At 35.9% G+C, this 21,534-nt stretch overlaps 1 protein-coding gene across 5 annotated transcripts in view; it reads right to left on the reverse strand.

The window, feature by feature from the left end:
- Sclt1 (sodium channel and clathrin linker 1) overlaps positions 1-21,534 on the reverse strand; it is a 183,094-nt gene that overhangs the window by 14,147 nt on the left and 147,413 nt on the right. Inside the window, exons 19-20 of one of the 5 annotated variants that reach the window (XR_010051460.1) lie at positions 20,692-20,764; positions 18,325-18,435 (exon numbers count right to left, since the gene is read on the reverse strand). The exons of 3 other annotated variants lie outside the window; for them this stretch is intronic. Coding sequence is in view for 1 of the 2 variants with exons in the window: in XM_063260769.1 (XP_063116839.1) it covers positions 20,761-20,764 (4 nt within the window). In the remaining variant the exon portion in view is untranslated. Of the gene's footprint in view, positions 1-18,324; positions 18,436-19,792; positions 20,765-21,534 lie in introns of those variants that run through there. One more of the 5 variants, XM_063260769.1, reaches the window with a different exon arrangement.

The raw sequence follows: 21,534 nt of genomic DNA on the forward strand, positions 1-21,534 counted from the left end.
TGCCCAAGTCTGTGTCTCCCTGGTGCGCTGCGGTGGGCAGGAACACCTAGCCAGCACAATTCAAACAGACTGTGGCCAACAGGGAAGGAAGCTGGGCCTCCTATATACGCTTATATATAAGGAACAAAGAATATGGGAAGAGGGAGCAACAAGAAAGGGTCCTCGGCCCCCAATCCTGAGAAACATGCAATAGCAGACACGGCACCAATAGACATAAAGCACTATCTCCAGAGCCTCATAGATGAGTTCAGGAATGAAGTTATCAATGACCTGAAGCAAGACATAAGCAGAATAGTTAGAGAAATGCTAAGCACCGCCCAAGAAAATATAGATGTTGGAATGGAAGAACAGAAAAAAAGGGGAGAACTGTTTGATGGAGAAAATAGAGAAAGCATAGAATACGTGAAACAGGTTCAAAGAGATTACCAAGAAACTAAAAACTCTATTGAAAACTGGCATAACAGCTTGAAAGAAACTAAGGATAGATTATCTGAACTGGAGGACAGATTTGTAATATGGGAGCATGAAATGAAAAACTTAGAAATAACAACAACAACAAAAAAATAAACAGCAACAATACAAAAGCTAGAAGATGATAAGAGGATCTATAACTTAAGAATTAAGAACATAAGAGAAGAAGTGAAGACACAAACAAATGGACTACAAAAGCTATTCACAGAAATAATCCAAGAGAATTTCCCTAATTTAGCAAATGGTAAAGATACTCAGATATATGAGGCATACAGGACTCCAGCCACCTACAACCCAAACAGAGCTACACCCAGGCATATAATTATCAAAAGTCCAGAAATCCAATATAAGAACAGAATATTAAAAGCTGTCAGAGGGGCTGGGGATTTAGCTCAGCGGCATAAGTGCCTGCCTTGTAAGCAGGCAGTCGTGAGTTCGATTCCCGGTACCGATAAAAAAGAAAAAAAAAAAAACCGTCAGAGACAAGAAACAGATCATTTACAAGGGAACACCCATCAGAATTACAGCAGACTTCTCGGCACAAACCATCAAATCACGAAGAGCGTGGGGAGAAATAATTCAAGCTTTGAAAGACAATAACCTCCAGCCAAAATTGATATATCCTACACAACTGTGCCTAGAAATTGATGGAAAAACAAGGTGCTTCCAGAATAAAGAGGAACTAGGGGAATTTGCAACCACCAGTTCAACTCTACAAAGAATACTGCAGGACATTCTAAAAAAGAAAAATATCAAGATTCCAGAAACAGTGGCAGAGAGGCCACAATGAATGGGGCAGAAACCAAAATGCAGAAGACAAACTGACAACTAATGACAGAAAAAGAGTTCAACAGAAATGAGGCAGAGAATATTGGAAGGTAGGAACAACTATTTTGGAGAAAACAAGACATCATAATAGCTAGTGCTGATTTAGTGTCATCTTGTTTTGAAGTCCCATCAAACTTGTATTCTTCTGTCTCCATTGGTCTTAAAAGGTTGAATCTTATTGGATTTTATTATGTATGATAATATAAAGCACAAACTTTTATAGACAAGGAGTTTATATAGAAACCATTGTTCATTTTCTGTTAATTGGTCCTAAATACCCTGTAATAATGTCATTCTCTTGAACGGTTTTATAGTGTCTTGATATGTTTGGTGCTACAGTATACGAAGTTATACTCAAAGATTTCAAGGAAAGAGACACTATGGTAACTATTTTTATGTCAGGATATCTTGTGGTGAAACACTATTTTGCTCAAATGGTTATGATTTGATGTGCGCTGTTCTGTTGTTATGCCCTCTTTTATCTCAATCCCCTTTTTTTTGAATTATTTACTTTTTTCTTTTTATTTTTTTAATTAAGGGAAAAATAAAAAAATAGCAGGATACATTATAGTAACATACTTTGATTTCCTATTAACTTGATTTGAAATCCTGTATTGCCCTCACCATCTTGTTTTGACTGATTTTCCTCTATTCTGCTTTGCTTGATAGTACCAAGTTCGAAAGTATAGGCAAAACTGTGAAGACAATAAGATTCATTATGACACCCATTCCGGTTGACTATTATTTTCTTTTAAAATCCTGTAATGTCTCCAATGCTTTGGTTTTATTCTTTACTGGTTAGTTCAATTTTATTATAACTGCCAATTCTTCTTAAAATAGCAAGAGGCAGTATGGTAACCATTGTTGATCACCTTATATTTTGTTTTTACATTATCTATTATATCCATCCTTTTGATTTGACTGACTCTGTTCTGATATGTCGCATTTGGTTTTACTCTCTTCAAAAAAAGTAATAAAACCCAAAATGTGTAATTTTCATTGTACAAAAGAAAAGAAAGTGCTCTAAAGGTTATAACTGCTTATATGTTTAAGTGTATAAGATAGATAACCATATTACTGAGTTTTTTTGGATCATTGAACAAAACTGCACTCTCACTGTTTGTAAGTCCACTTTATATGCTTCAATAATGTAACTTGAACAACTACTTCTAAGATGAGAATATATAATCTATTAACTAGTGATTTCTTACTTTTTATTTTTTAAATTTTGTATTACTTGTACCCTTTTTCTGTTTTTTTCCTTTTTCTCCTTAAATAAAAAAATAAGAAAGAAAAACAGAGCAAGCTCAAATGAATAACCTAACATTGAACCTCAAGCTTCTATAAAAAGAAGAGCAAGTTAAACCCAAAGCAAACATGAGGGGGGAAATTACAATGAGTATAGTAGAAATTAATGCAATGGAGACTAAGAAAACAATACAAAGAATTAATGAACAGAAGAGTTATTTTTTTTTGAAGAGTGAATAAATTGGAAAAAGTAACTCTTAGCCCACCTTATAAAAAAAAAAGAGGAAAAAGAAAAAAGAAGATCCAAATCCATGCAATTAGGAATGAAAAGAGTGAAATCACAACAGATCCTGCAGAAGTTCAGAATATTATCAGTACCTACTTAGCGAATCTGTACTCTAATAAGATGGAAAATTTAGAAGAATTGGACAGAATTCTAGATACATATGAACTACCAAAGCTGAATGAAGAAGATATAAGAATTCTAAATAAATCTATATCAGTCAGTGAAAATACAATTAAAAACTTATCAACAAAAAATCCAGGTCCTAACGGATTCACTGTTGAACTCTACAAGAAACTTAGAGAAGAATGCCACTACTCCTCAAACTCTGTAACAAAATTGAAACTGAAGCAATATTTCCAAACTCATTCCTGAAAGTAAGCATTACCCTGATGCCAAAAGCAGAGAAGGATTCAACCAGAAAAAAGAAAAAAAAAGAAAGATAACTATAGGCCAACCTCCCAATGAAAACAGATGCAAAAATCCTCAACAAGATATTGGCAAAAAGAATACACAAATTATTGAGAAGATCATACACCATGATGAAGTGAGATTCATCCCAGGAATGCAGGGTTACTTCAACATATGCAAATCAATAAATGTAGTACACTATAACAACAGAGCCAAGGACCAAAATCACATGATCATCTTAATAGAAGCAGAAAAAGCATCTGATAAAATCCAACACCCACTCATGATAAAAACCCTACAGACTAGAAGGTTTTTATCTCAATCTGATAAAAGCCATCTATGACAAACCAACAGCCGACATCATAATAAGTGGACAAAAACTGAAAGCTTTTACCCTAAAATCATGAGCAAGAAAAGGCTAACCCTAACCCTAACCCTCTCACCATTCTTATCTAATACAGTTCTGGATTAGTTAGTATAAATATTCAAGAAAAAGAAATAAAAGAAATAGGATAGGAAAGGAAGAAATAAATAATAAATTTTCATTATTTGTGGATGATATGACACTCTACATAGAAGACACCCAAAACTACCGAATGGCTCCTAGATTTAATAACCAAAACTAACTTCAGTCGTGTACCTATATGCAAAATCAACACTCAAAAATCAACAGCATTCTTGTACCACATAACAAACTCAAGTGAGAGAAACATTAGGAAAAACATACCTTTCATAATAGCACCAACAAAAATGAAATACTGAGTGAATTAATCTAAAAAGGAAATAAAATACCTTTACATTCCCAACTACAGTATTGGGGCTGGGGATGTGGCTCAGTGGTAGTCCTCTTGCCATGCATGTACAAGGCCTTGGATTTGACTCTTGGTGCCAAAAATAAAATAAAATAAAATAAAATATTAAAAAATTAAAGAAAATGAAATGTACAGTATTCTGAAAAAGGAGCTCGAAGAGGATCTCAAAAAATGCAAAGACATTCCTTATTCTTGGGTAGGAAGAAGCAATATAGTGAAAATGTCTAAATTTTCAAAATTGGCATACAGAGAAAATAATCAAAGTTCATTTGGAACCAGAAAAGATCTAGAATAGCAAAATCAATTTTGGGCAAAAAAGGCAAGGCATGGGGGCATAACAGTCCCTGATGTGAAATTATACTGCAAAGCTACTGTGATACAAACAGCATGGTGCTGGGAAAACAAACAAATGAACAAACCAGACCTGAGGACAGGAACACAATGAAAGATGCAGAAATGATTCCAAACATACTCAGCCACCTTATCTTGACAAACAGGCCAAATATCTTCACTGCAAGAAAGATAGCCTCTTTAATAAATAGTGCTGGGAAAACAAGCTTCCCATATGCCAAAGATTAAACCTGGATCCATGCAGTTACCATTTACTACACTAAAACTGAAATGGAGCAAAGACATAAATATTACAACTGAAACCCTAAATCTGCTGATAGATACAACAGGTAAAACTCTTAAAGACATAAGTGTAAATAAAAACTTTATGAAAATAAAAACCAACAATTGAGATCTTATTAAAAAGTTTTTGAACAGCAAAAGAAATCACTAGTAGAGTGAAGAGAGTGTCCATACACTGGGAAAAAAAATTGCTATCTATTCCTCAAAGGACTAATATCTAGAAAACATAAAGAACTAAAAAAAAAAAAAAAAAGAAAGGAGAACCCTAAGTGTAAAGACTCAACCCTAGGCCTTCTTGCGAAGCAGGCCCTGCCAGGCAGCTTGGTAAGAAACTCAGAAGCAGAAGCAGAAGCAGGCCTTCTCTCCAGCCAGCCTGTGCACGGGCTGGGAAACCGGAACCGCATCCCCGCCACTGTGGTAGGCAGCCGGCTGATTCGGAGGACTCTGGGTGAGGCAGGAGCAGCCAGGCGAAAGGAACTGCTTGACGCTTGTATTGTTTGGGTGACTCTGCAGACCTGGGACTGCTGGCCCGAGCATCTACTTGGAGGATGGCAGTGTGCATTGTGGCAACTGTGGGGGATTCTTTCCTGTCTTGTTTGTGAAATCCAACACTTTGTTGCGTTTTACTGTTTTGTTTCATTCCTGTATCTAGTGACCTGAGCAGCTACTTTGAAGGTAGTAATGTGCAGTATCAGAACTACTGTTAAATTCCTATCATCTTGTTTTGAAAACCTATACAGAGCTGTTTTTTTCTCATTTTGCTTTTTTTTGGTTTTTCTTAGGTTTTTTTTTCCTTTTTGATATATGTTTCTTTTTTCTCTTTAAAATAAAATAAAAATAAAAAATAAAGTCTACCTGTTAAGTAAAAAACAAACAAAAAGACTCAGTCCAGAAATGGGCATCTGAGATGAATACACACTTCTCAGATGAAAATGATGATTTCTCTATGGAAATCAGTATGGAGATTTCCAAAAGCCTAAAACTAGAGGTTTCATTTGATCCAGTTGTAACCCTGGAAGATCCAGTTGGTATCTTCCTCAAACAGTTCAAAACATCATACCACAATGATATATGTGCACCCAAGTTTACAGCAGCATAATTTGAAATAGCTAAATCTTGGAAACAGCTCAAAGCCCATCAATAGATGAATGGATAAAAATGATGGATTTTTATATACAATCGAGTACTACTCTGCCATAAACAAGGACAAACTTGAGACATGTTTAGGTAAATGGATGTATCTGAGTGAAATACATTGCACACACATGTTTCCATATCACATGGTTTCTCTTGTATGAGAAACTGAAAGGTAAACAAGGTATTGGGAAATAAGAAGAAAATGTTCAAAAGGGGTACGAGCGAGGAGAGAGGGGAAAGGGAAACAAGGGAAAGAAAAAGGAAAACAGGAAACAATGGAAGAAAAGCTTTTGTAGATCAGGAAGGGAAAACGGGTTGAAGCAAGGGGAAGGAAATGGACTACAAAGCAGGATCGAGATGTATCATACACAGGTACAAATTCACTATGGTGAATGTGATCACTACGTACATAAGTACAAATAAAATTAATTTAAAAATAAAACATTTAGCTAAAGCTTGTTTTTATTTATTTAGATTTATTAATATTCTACTTGTTTCTACAAAGAACTTGAAGTGGGTAAGAAAAGGTTAATTTTCACTTTAGCATTTCTTTCCATCTTATGGTTCTTGTGTGAATGAAATTTTAGAAGGCATTAAAGACTGAAGAGAAAATCTGTGTCACTGTGTTCCTTGAATCTTTCCTAGACCGTACCTGTCAGTATTTGGTGACTACTCGTTTCTTTGTCAGGATATTTCACTGCAGCAATAAAGAAAAGACCCTGAAGGATGATATGACTCTCTGTATTATCTATGTGAAATTTCTCTTCATTATAGAACATAATTGAGAGTTCCTTGCATATAAGTGATTGAGGATAAATATTAAATAAGATTTCCAGACAGTTTTACAGTTGTATTACCATTGAAATTCTTGCCAAATAAAGCTACATAATCTCTTTCCTCGAAATCTTTGAGAATAGAAATATTCTAATCTATCGGAATGATTTAATGGTAGCTTGCTAGAAGGTACAGCGATAAATGACATTTTCGGTTGCTATGTAACGTTACTGAGTATTTTATACTAACTAAAGAGATGAAACTGTATATAACTCCCCTATGATTCCTGGCATGGAAGTGTAAGGTTCAGGAGAAGTTCTTACCTTCTGCTAATTTAAAAGTACATCCAGAAGAATGAGGAACCGCTTAGAATACCACTAGCAGCTAGGGTCCCAGATGTTGTTAGTTCACTTACACAGTTCATGTTTATAATTAATATAATCTAGAGAAAAAAGTTGCAAAAAAGTTTCTCTATAAAATTTTACTAAATAATTTAGTAAAATAATAATTTTACTAAATAATTTATAAATGAAACAATTTATTAAGAAAACATTAAATGCTTTGTTAAAAATTGCTATCATCAATTTTTATGTCATCAAATTAGGCCATTTGTGGGTTCTCAGGTTATTCAGTAAACAATAAAAGGTGTCCCCATTGTCTGGGTTACTTGCAGTTTTCCTTTCTTTCTTCCTGGGTGAAGGTGTGACTACAAATCCACCTTAATCTGTGACCCAAGGATGGCTTCATGGATTTGCACCAATTCTATGATTACATCAATGATTTTGTGTTTGTTACTTTCTCTGTGATGAGGGTTCACAATTTCATGAGAATTTTAAGGCCCATGTACAGACAATTTTTTTCTGAATTTTCTGCCTGGAATTTATGTCCTTTTTTTTAAAGTATGGATACACTGGTTGTTTCAATGTTCAATTTCTTATGCATACCATATTCATAACAGTACCTTCTATAATTATTTCTACTTTTGGTGTCTTTGATATGTGTGGGAAGCCCTATAATTGGCTGCCACCTTATGTCTGCAGGCCTCATCACCTTAACTCCCTCTAGGAGTTAAGTTTGGTAGTTCAGCAAACTTGCCTAGCTTTTTTGGCTCATTAAGGGATTATGCTAATCAGCCCACTTTATGAGCCAGCGCAGGGAAATTTGAAAATTTGATTTAACCCATGACCTTCAGTCTTGCCACTGTTGCTAAGTTACCTGCTGACGTCTCAGAACCCAACCCCTCCTCCTCGATACCCTATATATTTGTTACTCATTCCTTGAATAAACGAGATTTGATTGGACTTCGTCTTGTCTCCGCTCTTTGTGTCTCTTGTCTCCTTTTCATCCCCACTCCCCGTCTAGGGTCTCCGTGGACTTACCTGCAGGCCGGGACAAATATGGTTCAAGATTTTAAAAGGCCCTTGGCAAAGTACTTATGTATAGTCATTTTAATTTTTGTGGTTTTCCTTCTATTCTGTTAGTGTTCACTTCCTTATATCTAATTCAATGGCAAATCCTCCGAAGTTTTCAACTTGCTCAAAAAATAGTAATTTTCTTTTTGTGTATTTATATATCACTGAAGTATTAAAGTTTAAACTATGTATTTCCTAAACAAGTAAAACCAGTATAAGGTGATTTGAGAACAGAAACACGGACACTTGGTAAGCAACTGACCAACAGTAACATGAGAGTATAGTTAGTTAACACAGGTACAGCCAAAATAGCATGGGGACTGGTAAGCTTGCCTTGTACAGAACTCAGCTCACTGATCAATGTCCTGAGACGGACACAGTGGACGGAAGCCAAGACTAACTCTACTATTGCACCTCATCTTCATGTCAAGGTTGCAAAGCAGTTATTAATTTATATTGTAAGTAAAGGAACCAGGACTCAGAGAATTCACTTAATGTTTCTGAGACTGCCTAGTGATTAATGGAAAAATGGAGCACTTACACTTCTAATGAAAATGGTTTCATATTGAAATCATATTGCTTTTAAGTCCAATCAATTGTAAGAGATGTTTGTAAATCATACCTCTGACATATAATACTGAGACTAAACAGGGAGAATAATGATTTTTTGAACAAAAATTTAATTCTAGAATGTGATAACTAAAAGTGGTAACTAAAAATTGTGATGTCAACTTTTTGTACATCTTCAAAAGACCTGACTACTAGAGAAGGGAATTCATTGCAAGGTTTCAAATCTTTTCTCATCCAGTTAACTAAAAATATCCCAGGGTAAAGCAGGCAGGTCAGCTTTAGATACATTCCAAAACTTTAGCTACAGTCCCAGGTGGTTCTTTCCCTGTCTGTGCTTTCCCCTAAGAAAGCTTAGCTCCTCAAGTCCTGAAATAAAACCGTTTGAATTTCTCTCTCCAGCCCGGCCTCCCCGTGAGCTTTTTATTTGTATATTCCCCAGCCTTCTCTAGCAGCAACACGAATATGCATCCCAAATGCGGCCCATCCTAGAAGGAAATTCCTTGTCTAGTGCTTTACAGGTTTCCTCCATCCCTAGCAAACAGCATCAGCCCCACTGCTCAAATCACAGGCCTAGCCATCATCTCTGACTTCTTCTTCTTTCCCTTGCATCTGATTTACCCGTCAGTCCTGTCTTACCTCCCTAATCCATTTCAAACTCCCCACTTCTGTCTCTGTTCTTTGAAAGTACCCTCCTCCCAGCCACAGCCATCTGCTTCCCAGAATATAGTACTGCTCTAATATCCTTCTGACTTCGATTTTGCCTTCTTTCTAGTCCATTTTCTACAGATTAGTTAAAAGGGACTTTCAAAAATCTCAGGATGTTTAGATCCTCCCATGACTTCCCACTGCTGCACTTCGGACTGTAACTGAAAATAGTCTTACTGACACATTTTACTTCAAGGACAAGTATCTTCCTTAAAATAGCCCACTTTGGGCTGACCCTAGTTTAGCTCTTCCACCCGGCAGCCTTTCCTCCCCCACTCTCCACCCCAAGCACACAGGTCTGTCTGCTCCTTGTTAACACTGGCTTTTGTACTAGCTTGCTTCCATCTGCCTAGAATATTTTCCTGACTTTTTTTTTTTTTAAGTATAGCTGGTTATTTCTCATCTTTCAGACTTTAGTTGAAATGTCACTTTTCCTGGCTTTTTCTGAAATAGTTCGGCCCTCCAGTACTCCTTTCTATGGCACCACCCCATTTATTTTCCTCAGTTCGCTTAAAATGTCTAAATTCTCTTGTTTAAGTCTTGCCTTATTATTTGCCTCTCCTCACTAGAATAAAACTTTCAAGTGGGAAACTACATTTACAAGGTTTAGAACAGAGTCTGCAAATATAAGATAGTCTAACTTTGACAAATTTTATGTAGTGTGTGTGTGTGTGTGTGTGTGTGTGTGTGTGTGTGTGTTATGTGGTTCTTAGCTGGTCTTGAACTCACTACGTAGCTGAGGCTGGTGCTGAACTCGGGGTGATCCTCCCACCTCAGCCTCCCAAGTGCTGGGATTATAGGATGTGCCACCATGCCGGGCTTAACCTAGACAAGTTTGGATTCATTCTACAGAGACAGGTGACTGTCCACACTATGGTAGAACGTTTGTTATGTACGTATGCATGGACTGGGCTTGAATTTGTGATCTTCCTGCCAGAACTAGGATTATAGGTGTGCACACCATGCCTGGCCCAACAATAATATTTCTCATATCCTTTACTCTTGTTTTTCCAAAGTCTATGTTAATTAGTTATTGTCTGAACTACTGAGATAATTCAGTGATTATATTTTCAAAATAGTCATCAAGTGCTGTAATAAATTTGAGAGATCACTGTAAGGAAACCATAGTGTTTTAAAAGCGCTTTTGTTTTTTCTTTTTGTCAAAGCTCTTTTATAACGATTATTCCTAGGAAGCTTATTTTAAAAAGTTATTTGAAGAATAAATTCAAAGTTACAATGTAATGAGTGAAATTCCCTTCTACTGTCAATTTTAAGTGGTTACCTTAAAATAACATCAGGAAAATGCAATTCTTTTTTTTTTTTTTTTTTTGTCTTTTTCGTTTTTTATTGGTACCAGGGATCGAACTCATGACTGCCTGCTTGCAAGGCAGGCACTTATGCCGCTGAGCTAAATCCCCAGCCCAGGAAAATGCAATTCATTTCCAAAACACGGAAACGAGCGCAGCTACACCACGTACTGTGCTGGGTCCTAGGAAGATCAGCAAGAAGCAGTCACTGCTTATGAACCGCTGAAAGCACTAGAAAGTTACCAGGCTTAGCACACAGGGAGGAAGTACTGAGAAAATTCATGGTGTGATGGGAACATGGGAGGGCTGGGGGGCCACAGTGGTCTCTCCACAGAAGGTAGGCTGAGAAGGAGAAGGAAAGGAGGTGCTTTACAGACAATCAAACCTACGCGTGAAGGCCAGAAAATATGAGAAGATAATAAATTTAGAAAACTGAAAGTTCAGGATGAATGGGACTTGGGGTGTTACTCAGGATAGAGGTGAAAGAGGAAGAAACCAGAAACGGGAGGAAATACAGACCACGAAGGATTTTATTTACCAGGATATGAAACTGAGATTTATCCTGAATACACAGGAAAGGTGTTGACAGACTTTAAGACAGAAAGCAACATGATTAGATTTGAACATCTGAATATCTTGCTGACGGCAGCAGGAAAAAAATAGTAAGATTGTAGTCAAATTAAGGAGTTCCAGGAGGAGTGCAGGTGAGTAATGCGGGTAGCCTGAACTGTAGTGACTGAAGGGAAGTAGACAGATTCCAGCTAGAAGCACTATTTAGGTGTGCAGAGGAGGAGTTCAAGATAACACTCAGAATTCTGCTTGAGCAGCTGGGCAGATGATACCACCATTCACAGAGCAGGGAAATGTACGCTGAAATACATTAATGGGCTCGGCGTGAACATATGGAGTCTGATGCACTGTGGAAACCTTTGGTAGAGCTGGGATAGAGATTATTTCAAAAAGGTCAGCATTTGATGTTTTATAAAAATAATTACCTCTTTTCTATTGGCCTCTGTCACAGAAACAGATATTCCAACCTGTACAGAAAGGGGAATTTTCAATTTAAATATACTTCAACTTCAAATAGCATTGGAATATGAAATGATGTAAGAGCAAGTTTTCCCTGTGATGTATTAGTCTTCTTATAACATCACACATACTTTAAATAAAGCAAATAAGAGAAGTTACAGTCTTTGAATACATGAAATAATAGGTTTACATTTGGGCCAATGTCTAAGGCACTATAATTAATTACCACAATTGCTCAAATCATTCTGCAATTACTGCAATGTAAGATAAGGATGGGCCATTTTGATTTTGGTTTGTTAAGGGAAAATTCCCTCAGTGCATGAAATCCCTGACTGATGATGGAAGACTGAATCCCACAGAGTTCCATTCTACAGTAGGCGAGAGAATTAAAAACAAAGGTGTGCTATTCATTTCAGGGAAACGATGGATGTGCCAGCTGCAGCAAGTGCTTTTTGCAAAACTCTCTTATGAAAAATTAACATAGCATGTGCCAGATGTTTTTTTCCTGTTGAATTATACTATAATATGCTTCAGTTACTTTTAGTAATTACACATTTTGTAATCTTCCAGTACCTGCAGCTGCCTCTCATCCTGTTAATTAAAAAAAAACCCTAAACTTATAAAAAGCAGTTATAGCAGCCAACATTACAGATGTATAGCCAAGAAATTATGTTTTAGAGAGTGAAGAGAACTCCTGAGGCTCAAATGATGTGTAACACACACACACACACACACACACACACACACACACGGTGAGTGTCACTAATCCAAAAATGCAAAATCCAAAATTCTCTGAAATCTGAAACGCTTTGAGTATGAGTGATACCATACTCAAAGAAGTTTTAAATTTTGGCACATTTTAGATTTTGGGTGCTGGATTAGAGAATGCCCAAATGGTAAAGTCTATGAAAATGTTTAAAAAAACACCAACCTCTCCCTCCAAGAAAAATCTTCAGAAATCTAAAACCACTAGTCCCAAAAATTTCAGATAGATACTCAATCTCTGTGTATAAATATAGACTCAGTTTGTTTTGATAAGAGAAGTATTATAGATTGCATAATCATTTGCTCACTCATGTAATCAATATAATCTTATTTAATAGCTTCAATTTTATTGACTATGTTAAGTAAGACATTAGCTCATGGTTGTTTTTAAAAGAAGAGTGACAAGCCAGGTGAGGTTGTAATCCTAGCACTCGGGAGGCCGAGGCAGGAGGATCCTTGCAAGTTCGACACCAACCTGGGCTACGAAGTGAGCCCAAGGCCAGCCTAACTGTGTAGTGAGACCCTGTCTCAAAAAGACAAAAAAAAAAAAAAAAAAAAAAAAAAAAAGGAGGGCGACATAAATGATAGTTTCTATATGGTTCAGTAAATCTCACATGAAAAAGAACGAGAAGGATGGCTGGGAGTCAGGAAAAGGAAGCAAGTCTTTCCTAAGAATGAGGAACACCTTACAGAAAGAATGGTGTTTGAGGCAGGTCTGGACGGAAGGAAATTTTTCCAGGTGGGGAGCTGGCAAAGGATACCCACAGAAGGAAACAGTATGCACAAGCCCGCCCCTGAGTCATCTTGTACTCCTGTCCCTTCCTTCATACTAAAGCCCATCACACCTCTACTACCTCCAAACCAATCAACCAAACAAACCTATTTAATGCATCTTCTTTCACTTCTTAGTGGAAACCACTATCATCTTTTTAAAATTTAATGTGGAATATGAATAGAATTTGAGAAATTCTAATCTTAAAAAGTTTTGTTATTTCTTTTTTACTGATACTTGATAATTGCATTTACTTACGGGATAAGTGTGATATTCTGATATGCACATATAATTGTAATCATTAAATCAAAATATTTCCTTATCTTACATTTATCACATTTTCTGTGTATGAACACTGAATTCTTCTCCTTTAATTTTTATAAGGCATTCCTTAAAATACCTTATAAGGCATGCCTTAAACTTATTATATTTTAGAACATTAGAAACTTGTCCTACTACGCAATTATATTTCTGTCCAACCCCCCTTATCTCTTTTCCCTATACTCTTTCTGGACTCTATTGATCACTATTCTACTATTTACTTATATTAGATTAACTCCCGCCATCTTTGCAATGTTGGGACTGAATTCAGGGCCTTATACATACTATGCAAGTGCTCTACCACTGAGCTACATCCTCAACTGTATACTAAATTTTTTTGCTTCCACATAGGAGTAAGGATATATGATATTTGCCTTTCTATGCCTGACTTGTTTCAATAAATAGAGTGAGCTTTAGTTCCATCTATGCTGCCATAAATAATAGGATTGCATAACTGCATAATATTCCATTATATGGATGGCTCCATAAAAATTATATATGTTAGTTATACTATGTATAGTATCAATTAATACACACATTGATGGAGGAATGGGTACATAAAAGTACTCTATACACACATTATATCTCTACACATAGTATCTATATATAGTAGATATATACACAATTTTTACTGATGGGTGGATAGCATATAATATTTATACACAGACAATTTTATATATCCATTGATCCATTAATGGATACCTCAACTGATCCCATATTTTTGATATTGTGACTAGCATAGCAATAAACATAGGTGGGCAGCTACGGCTTTGGTATAATAATTTCATTTCCTTTGAATACGTAACAGTCCTGGGACAGCTATATACTACGCTAGTTAGACTTCTATACTGTTTTCTATAATGACTGCACAAATTTACATTCCCCAAGTCACTATCATCTCTTACCAAGACTTTTGAAATAGCCCTCTAAGCTGTTTCTCAGCTCTTCTTCTCTCATTTACTCTTTATCAAATGGCTATTTTTTCTTAAAAATAAAAAAGCAGATCCAGTGACTTCTGTTTTGAGAACTGTCCAGTGGCTTTCTTTCACACTTATACTTCCTTCCCTAACCTGGCTAATACCACCCCACGAGAGGGCTGTCTGTAGCTCAGTGGTACAGCACTTTCCCAGCAAGGCCAAGGCTGTGGATTTGACCCCTTGCACATCAAGAAACAAACAACAACAAAAAATAAAACAGCTGCCCCACCCTACATGATCAAGTCTGTGTTTGCAGGAGAGATAATTAGTGTGTGCCAAACGATCCACGTGCTCTGCCATTTTCCCTGGCTCCTGGGAAGCTATTTTGGGTCTACATCACTATTTCTGGCCAAAAAGGCTACAGCCAAGAGCTCATGTTTCACCTCCATCCTCCTCTCTCTGCGCTCCAAGACATCAGAAAACCATGTGCTCAGGATGGTGAACCTCCAGCAGCAAGGTCTTCCCGCCAAACTGCCTCTGACACTTACGCTGTTGTTCTTAAGACTCCCGTTTGTTTCCTGAGGGTGCTAGCACTGTTTAAGGTAACACACTGCTTAAATCTGATCACACCTTTCACCTCTACTGCCTTCATTTTATGTACTGTTTCTTTCCCATCCAATGTATCAAGTGTATTCTTATCTTAGGGGTTTTCAAACAAGCTGTTTTGCTTTATGTGCTTTCTCCTGATCTTTAAAAGACAGGATCCTTAGAATCATTGTATATCAGCTTACAGTTCATTTGTTCACACACCTTTCTTGTCCACCCTGTGAGGTATCCAAGCATTCCTTATCATACTGATGGATTTTAAATTGTTGGCATAGTACTGTATGTATTTAAACATGTATATATTTGATATTTTCTACTTCCTTGTGAGTAACAAATGAAAAAAAGAATTGGGACTTTGGTCGTTGCTGAATCTCCAGTACCTCAAGAATGATGCCTGCTCAGTAACTGTGATGAGGGGATCACGTGCAGACTAGGCTGCTGTGACAGGGCTGCCAAACACTTCCAGATTATAGAGGCAGATAAACAAGCAGGAGAAAAGATGGTGAAAAACCTACGGGCAACAACAGAACTGAAATCATGAAGTAGGAGGACTAGGATTTTATTTGTGTTTTAGGAAGATGATTCTGACAGCAATATAAAAGATGGGAAAGGAGGGAAAATTTGATGACAGACAAATCAGAGTAAAGGGGTCACTTTGAGAGTCACCGTGAAGGACCTGACTAAGCACAGGGACAGGCGCACTGCTGCACGTCAATACACATGCAAGCATTCCTGAGGACACATTCCTGTCGGGAACCCCGAGAGGATCTTGAGTTCAGGCTTCCCTGGCGTCTGCCATATTACCTCATAAAAAGGATTTTTAGTCTGCATTCCCACCAAGACTGTGTGCCGTTCCAGCTTCCCCAACTGCTTGCAGATCCTAGATGCTAACCACCTTTTACACGTTTGCCAATGTGCTTGGTAAAGTTATTGCTTAAATTTGCATCTCTTCAAAGAATGTCACGGCTGCACTAGCTCTGACACGTCTACAGGAGTTCACATCGCAGCTTTCGTGAGCCGCCAGTTCCTGCACTTTGTCCATCATTCTAACTCTTTCTTAAGTCGTAGAACTTCATGAACTCTGTGCATTCATCTTTCATTTTATTCTTTCAGCATGCTACTTGTTCATCACCTTTGTTTAATACTCTTACAGAGAATTTTCATTTTTTATTTTTAGGATTAAATAAATTTCTCTTTTGGATTCTGAGTTTTGTGTTTTGATTAGAAAGACTTTTTTATATCATGAGAATAAAAATGATCTTATTTTTTCTAATACCTTTTTAAATATTTAGTACTTTTTTTTTTTTTCCTTTTTTTTTTTTTTTTTTTTTTTGTCTTTTTCATTTTTATCGGTACCAGGGATCGAACTCACGACTGCCTGCTTGCAAGGCAGGCACTTATGCCGCTGAGCTAAATCCCCAGCCCCAGTACTTTTTTTTTTTAATTGGAAGTGGGAATCAAACTCAAGACCTCACACTTACCAGGCAGGCGCTGTACCACTAAGCTGTACTGCAGGCCTGAATACTTAATACTTTGATCCATCTGGAATTTATTTTATACAGAGAATAAGGAACATTCTATTCTGTAGAATACAATAGGAATGATTTTCTACTTTTCTAAAATCATCTTTTAATCACCGATTTTTAAATGTCATCACTACCATGAACAAAATTGTATATTTTGATATTTGGTAAGGAAAAGTCTCATGTGATTTTTTTTTTCATAATGATTTTTTAAAAATTTAAGCTATGAAAATAACAGCAGTGATCCTGCATGCCAGTAAGATTAGTAGATATTATTTACAGCAGTTAAACATTAATAAGTTAACAATTAAAACTGCTTCTTTTTAGAAATATACATTCCAAGATCAAAGAGTAAAAGAGATGAAATAATAAAATTTTATAAATTAAACCTTGAACTGAAAGAAGATACCACAGGGGAGCTGAAAATTCTAAAAAGCTTTTGAACCTAAGTTTTTTTTTATATTAAAATGATTTTCTATAAAATTATTTTAATTATTTCTCATTCTATTTAACTATCATGAAAAATCACAGGTATCTGGTGATCATATTTAACTGTTCATTGCCAGAAGGAAAGAGGCTTCCAAAAGAAGCAAAATCAGTTCATTAAGAACTCTAGCATTGGGGCTGGGGATTTAGCTCATAAGCACCTGCCTTGCAAGCAGGCGGTCGTGAGTTCGATCCCCAGTACCGATAAAAATGAAAAAGACAAAAACAAAACAAAACTCTAACATCCTAAAGATTTGGTGGTTATACTGTACTCACATTGATTGAGCCAATTTATAGGAATTTAAATTTATGAAGTAAAAAGGACAAAGGTAAACAACCAAGTATCTTATTGTGAGAGTCCAACCTAAGAGATAAGCAACCCTAGCATTTACTCTAAAGGGCATATTTTTAAGGGAAACCTTTGGTGCTTAATAAGGCACAATAATGGCACATTGGGAAGAAAGGTGCTGGGAATATATACATAAAAAGACTCAGTGTTGAAAGCTTTTGATAAATACTTTTGTTATAAATGGCAGAATTATAATTCATGATACAGTCAAATGCATCAAGTGAACCACTTGTTTTGTTAATGTTTTACTCTATTACTTATTTTCCAGTTATTAATAAACTAACTGAAGATTTGGTTGTGTCACTGAATCATGCTAAAACAAAGCTACTTGTAGGGAGGGTAAAGAATCCTTTCCGAATGATGTGGAAGTGCATCGAGCAGTCACTCCAGTATACTACTGCTACAACATTGCATACACTGCATCGCTAATGCCTAGTAAGGACCCGGCTGTAATAGGTCCAGGATAGAGCAATATTTTTATATTTTATTACTGGGATAAGTTTTTCTACATCAAAATTATAAATTTATTATGACTGTCATATAATTCTGTGACTAATAGCTAAGTTAGGTCAGTGAAAATAATTTAATAGATATTTATTTGTCTCATATACTTTTTTTAGCATTATTTGTCTCTCATGAGGAAAAAGATGATTCATAAAAATAAATCTTGCCTAAAGTCTAGCACTTTGTAGCAGTAATGCTTTCATGCAATTAAAGGTGAAATATGTTCCTAAGCTTCTTCCAGACATCTCCTGCATTACTTCATGGTTTATTTGAATGCCACAATCTCTTAGCACTCAGAAAGGTGACTGCTCCCGCCCCAAGCCCAGTGCTCACTCTTTGCCTTTTAAATATTTAATGTGCATAGCGTCAATACCTTAATCTGTTGCCCTGTGAAGAAAGCCTCACAGTAACATACAGGACTAACAGGTGGCTACGAAGGGCTGGACCTGAGTGGGACTCACATTCAGGCTGGGCCGATGCCTCAGTTTTCTTCTCTGCAGTACTATGTTGCATCTCTTTAGATGCTTAAGTACCAGATTGTTTCACAGTATTAACAGTCACATAGTCCTTTCCTGGAAGGGAATAAACTTAATTAAATGGTCTCGTGAAATACCATCTACTTTATTAGACTATAATGCGTTGTTACATTTCTATATTTTCTAAAATTAACATGCAATCATGCATGCTTGTAATCCCACACTTGGGAAGTTGAGGCAGGAAGATCACTGTCAGTTCCAGGCTACTATGTAGCTTGGGCTACATAGTAAGTTCAAGGCCAGCCTAAACTACAAGGCATAGTGAGGCCCTGTCTCAAAAAACAAAAACCAAAGACAAACAAACAAATTTAAACATAATTATTTTTTAAAAAATGTTTTAAAAAACAAGACTGCATCTAGGAATGTTCAAGCATGTGAAAAATAAAATTACTTCATTTTTTGGTAGCCAATTTACCTTTAAGTTGAGGTTGAACACCCGTAACTCAAATATGAAATTCAAAATACTCAAAAATCTAAAACTTTTTGGATGTCCACATGATGCCACCACCGATTTCACATGATGGGTTGCAGTCAAACTATAGATGGAGTAAAAATATTGTACAAACTTACCTTCAAGCTCTGTGTGCATGAGGTATAAGAAACATAAATTAATTTCATCTTCAGACCTGGGTCTCATCCCCAACATATGATGAAATATATATATATATATATATATATATATATATATATATATATACAGAGAGAGAGAGAGAGAGAGAGAGAGAGAGAGAGAGACAGAGACAGAGAGAGAGAGAGAGAGACTGAGAGAGAGAGAGACAGACAGACAGACAGAGATTTTTCAAAATCTGAAAAAATCCCAAATTCCAAATACACATTCTCCCAAGGATTTTTCATAAGAGCTCCTCAACCGTCTTAAGCTATCAACCTACCCAAAATGTCACAGCACATGGGACTTTTTAAATAAAAGCAGGGAGCTAGAGGCAAGCTCAGTGGTAGAGTATGAACTTATCATGTACAAGGCCTAGGTTCCATCCAAAGCCCAATCCAACAAAGCAAAGAAAATCTACAACAGTACTCTAATTCATGGGACAAAAGCTAAATGGTCATAAAAACAGGAACAGTAGTGGCCATAAAACTCTGGTTCTTTTTCTCCTGTCTTTAATCAGAGCAAAAAGGAAAATTCTTTCCCTTTGTAATTATTTATGGATTTATTAAAAACTGTGTTACTCTGAACTAGAATGACAGAGAGAAAAGGAACAATAATTAATATCTATTTGGGCTTGAAATAATAAGATTATAAAAAGCACGGAAAAGTTGAAATATCAAGACATTTAAGGACTAGCAATTCAGGGACAGTAATTCAATTTAAAAAAACAACAAATCTGGGCAAGACTATCTCTAGTTTTAACAATAACATGTAATATTTAGATGATGCTTTATAGTCTATGAGATGATTGGATTTTTTTTTTTTTTTTTTTTTGTCTTTTTGAGACAGGGTTTCCCTATGCAGTTCAGACTGGCCTTGAGCTCACTTTGTAGCCCAGGCTGGTCTCAAACTTGCAAGGATCCTCCTGAGGATTGGGATTACAGGTGTGTACCACCATGCTCAGCTAAAGATTGGATATTTTGATATTTATACTATTTCATAAATAACACCAGCAAGCTAATCCACCTTTTATTCCTATAGTTGATAAAACTGAGGCCTGGAAAAATTAAGTAGGGCAGAGCTTGGACTTAAATTTAATGTTCTAGTTGTTCACATACTGCAATTGATTTCCATAGTAATAGCTTAAATTAGTTACTCACAGAAAAAAGAAATTAGATCTTTAAAATTGGTATTTTAATAGTATAATAATTAACTATTGATAAATATGAATCTAATTTATGATTTTAAATATCTAACAGGCTGTCAAGTTATGCATAAAATATAAAAAATATTTTGGAAAGACAAACAGTTCTCTAGGATTTTACATAAATTGGAAATGAAATGAACATAATGCTTGTTACTTGTGCTACATGGGTGGTTCAAAAATTCACATTAATTCATAACCATTAATTAGTAAGCTTTGAGGACAATGTATTCTTTGGCAATTACATACAAATTTAGTCAAATTTAATAAGTTTAGATTCATCAATAGTAAAAGAAATAAAATATTAAAAGTAAAAATTAATTTGCCTAAAACTCAGTATCAAGGTGATCTTCAATTAGTATAATTTGACTCCCCAGCTAAGAATACAGTGTGTCTTGCAGCACAGGTATGTTTTTTACTTTTGTATTGCTGTAACAGCCTCTTTAAAACCTGCCTAGTATAAGAAAAGTAATAATCTTACCTATATTTGATGTCAAGTATGATATTACTTTCTTGATTTTGAAGGAAATATTCCATTTCCTTTTTCCTTTTATCTACAAGGTAAAAAATAATAACTAAATTACTAAAAATTTGGTAGTTTTAACTTAGGGCTCGGGATGTCATTTAATTAAGACTTAGTTTTTAAGTCTTGGCAGAAAATGAAGTAAGGTTTGAAACAGAAAATAAAGGTAAGAATGCTAATTGTATTTATTGGATTCAAGTACACACCTGGAGTCAAGATACAAACTATTACTTTTATGATTCAGGCTTGGTAGCATTTTTTTACCAAATGTGATCTGGCATATCTGATCAGTACTGGTGGAATAACTATATAAATCTACAAAACAAGATTTCATTTAACTACAAATGCTCCTTAGCAGTTTGTTTGTTATTTTCTTTTGTCTTGTGTTTTTGTCTTTTTGAGACAGAGTTTCACTATGCAGTTCAAACTGGACTGAACTCACAGCAATCTTCCTGCCTCAGCTTCCCCAGTTCTGGGACTACAGGTGTGTGCTACCATCCCTGGCACTGCCTGGCTTGTTTTAAATTGCTTATTCCATAGATTATTTCTATTTATTTCTCTTGAAGGGCAGTTAATTACTACATGATGCTATGATAGATATTCTATTTTCATGGGAACTGTTTTTTTAAATAAAGGTCTTTGTATTTAATTAATAATCCAACAAGGAGGCAGTATAACAAGGCAGAAATAGAATCTAGGGATAAAAGATGAGTCCGTCCTTCTCTTTAACCATGGACAGTTTATTCTTGCAGAAGGGTACATGGGAACAGACGTACTGAACGTACAAATGCAGATGCAAAT

The sequence above is a fragment of the Cavia porcellus genome, unplaced genomic scaffold (genome assembly GCF_034190915.1).
Source record: "Cavia porcellus strain 051 isolate PalLab524CR breed Dunkin Hartley unplaced genomic scaffold, mCavPor4.1 scaffold_14, whole genome shotgun sequence".
In the NCBI taxonomy this organism is placed as follows: Eukaryota; Metazoa; Chordata; class Mammalia; order Rodentia; family Caviidae; genus Cavia; species Cavia porcellus.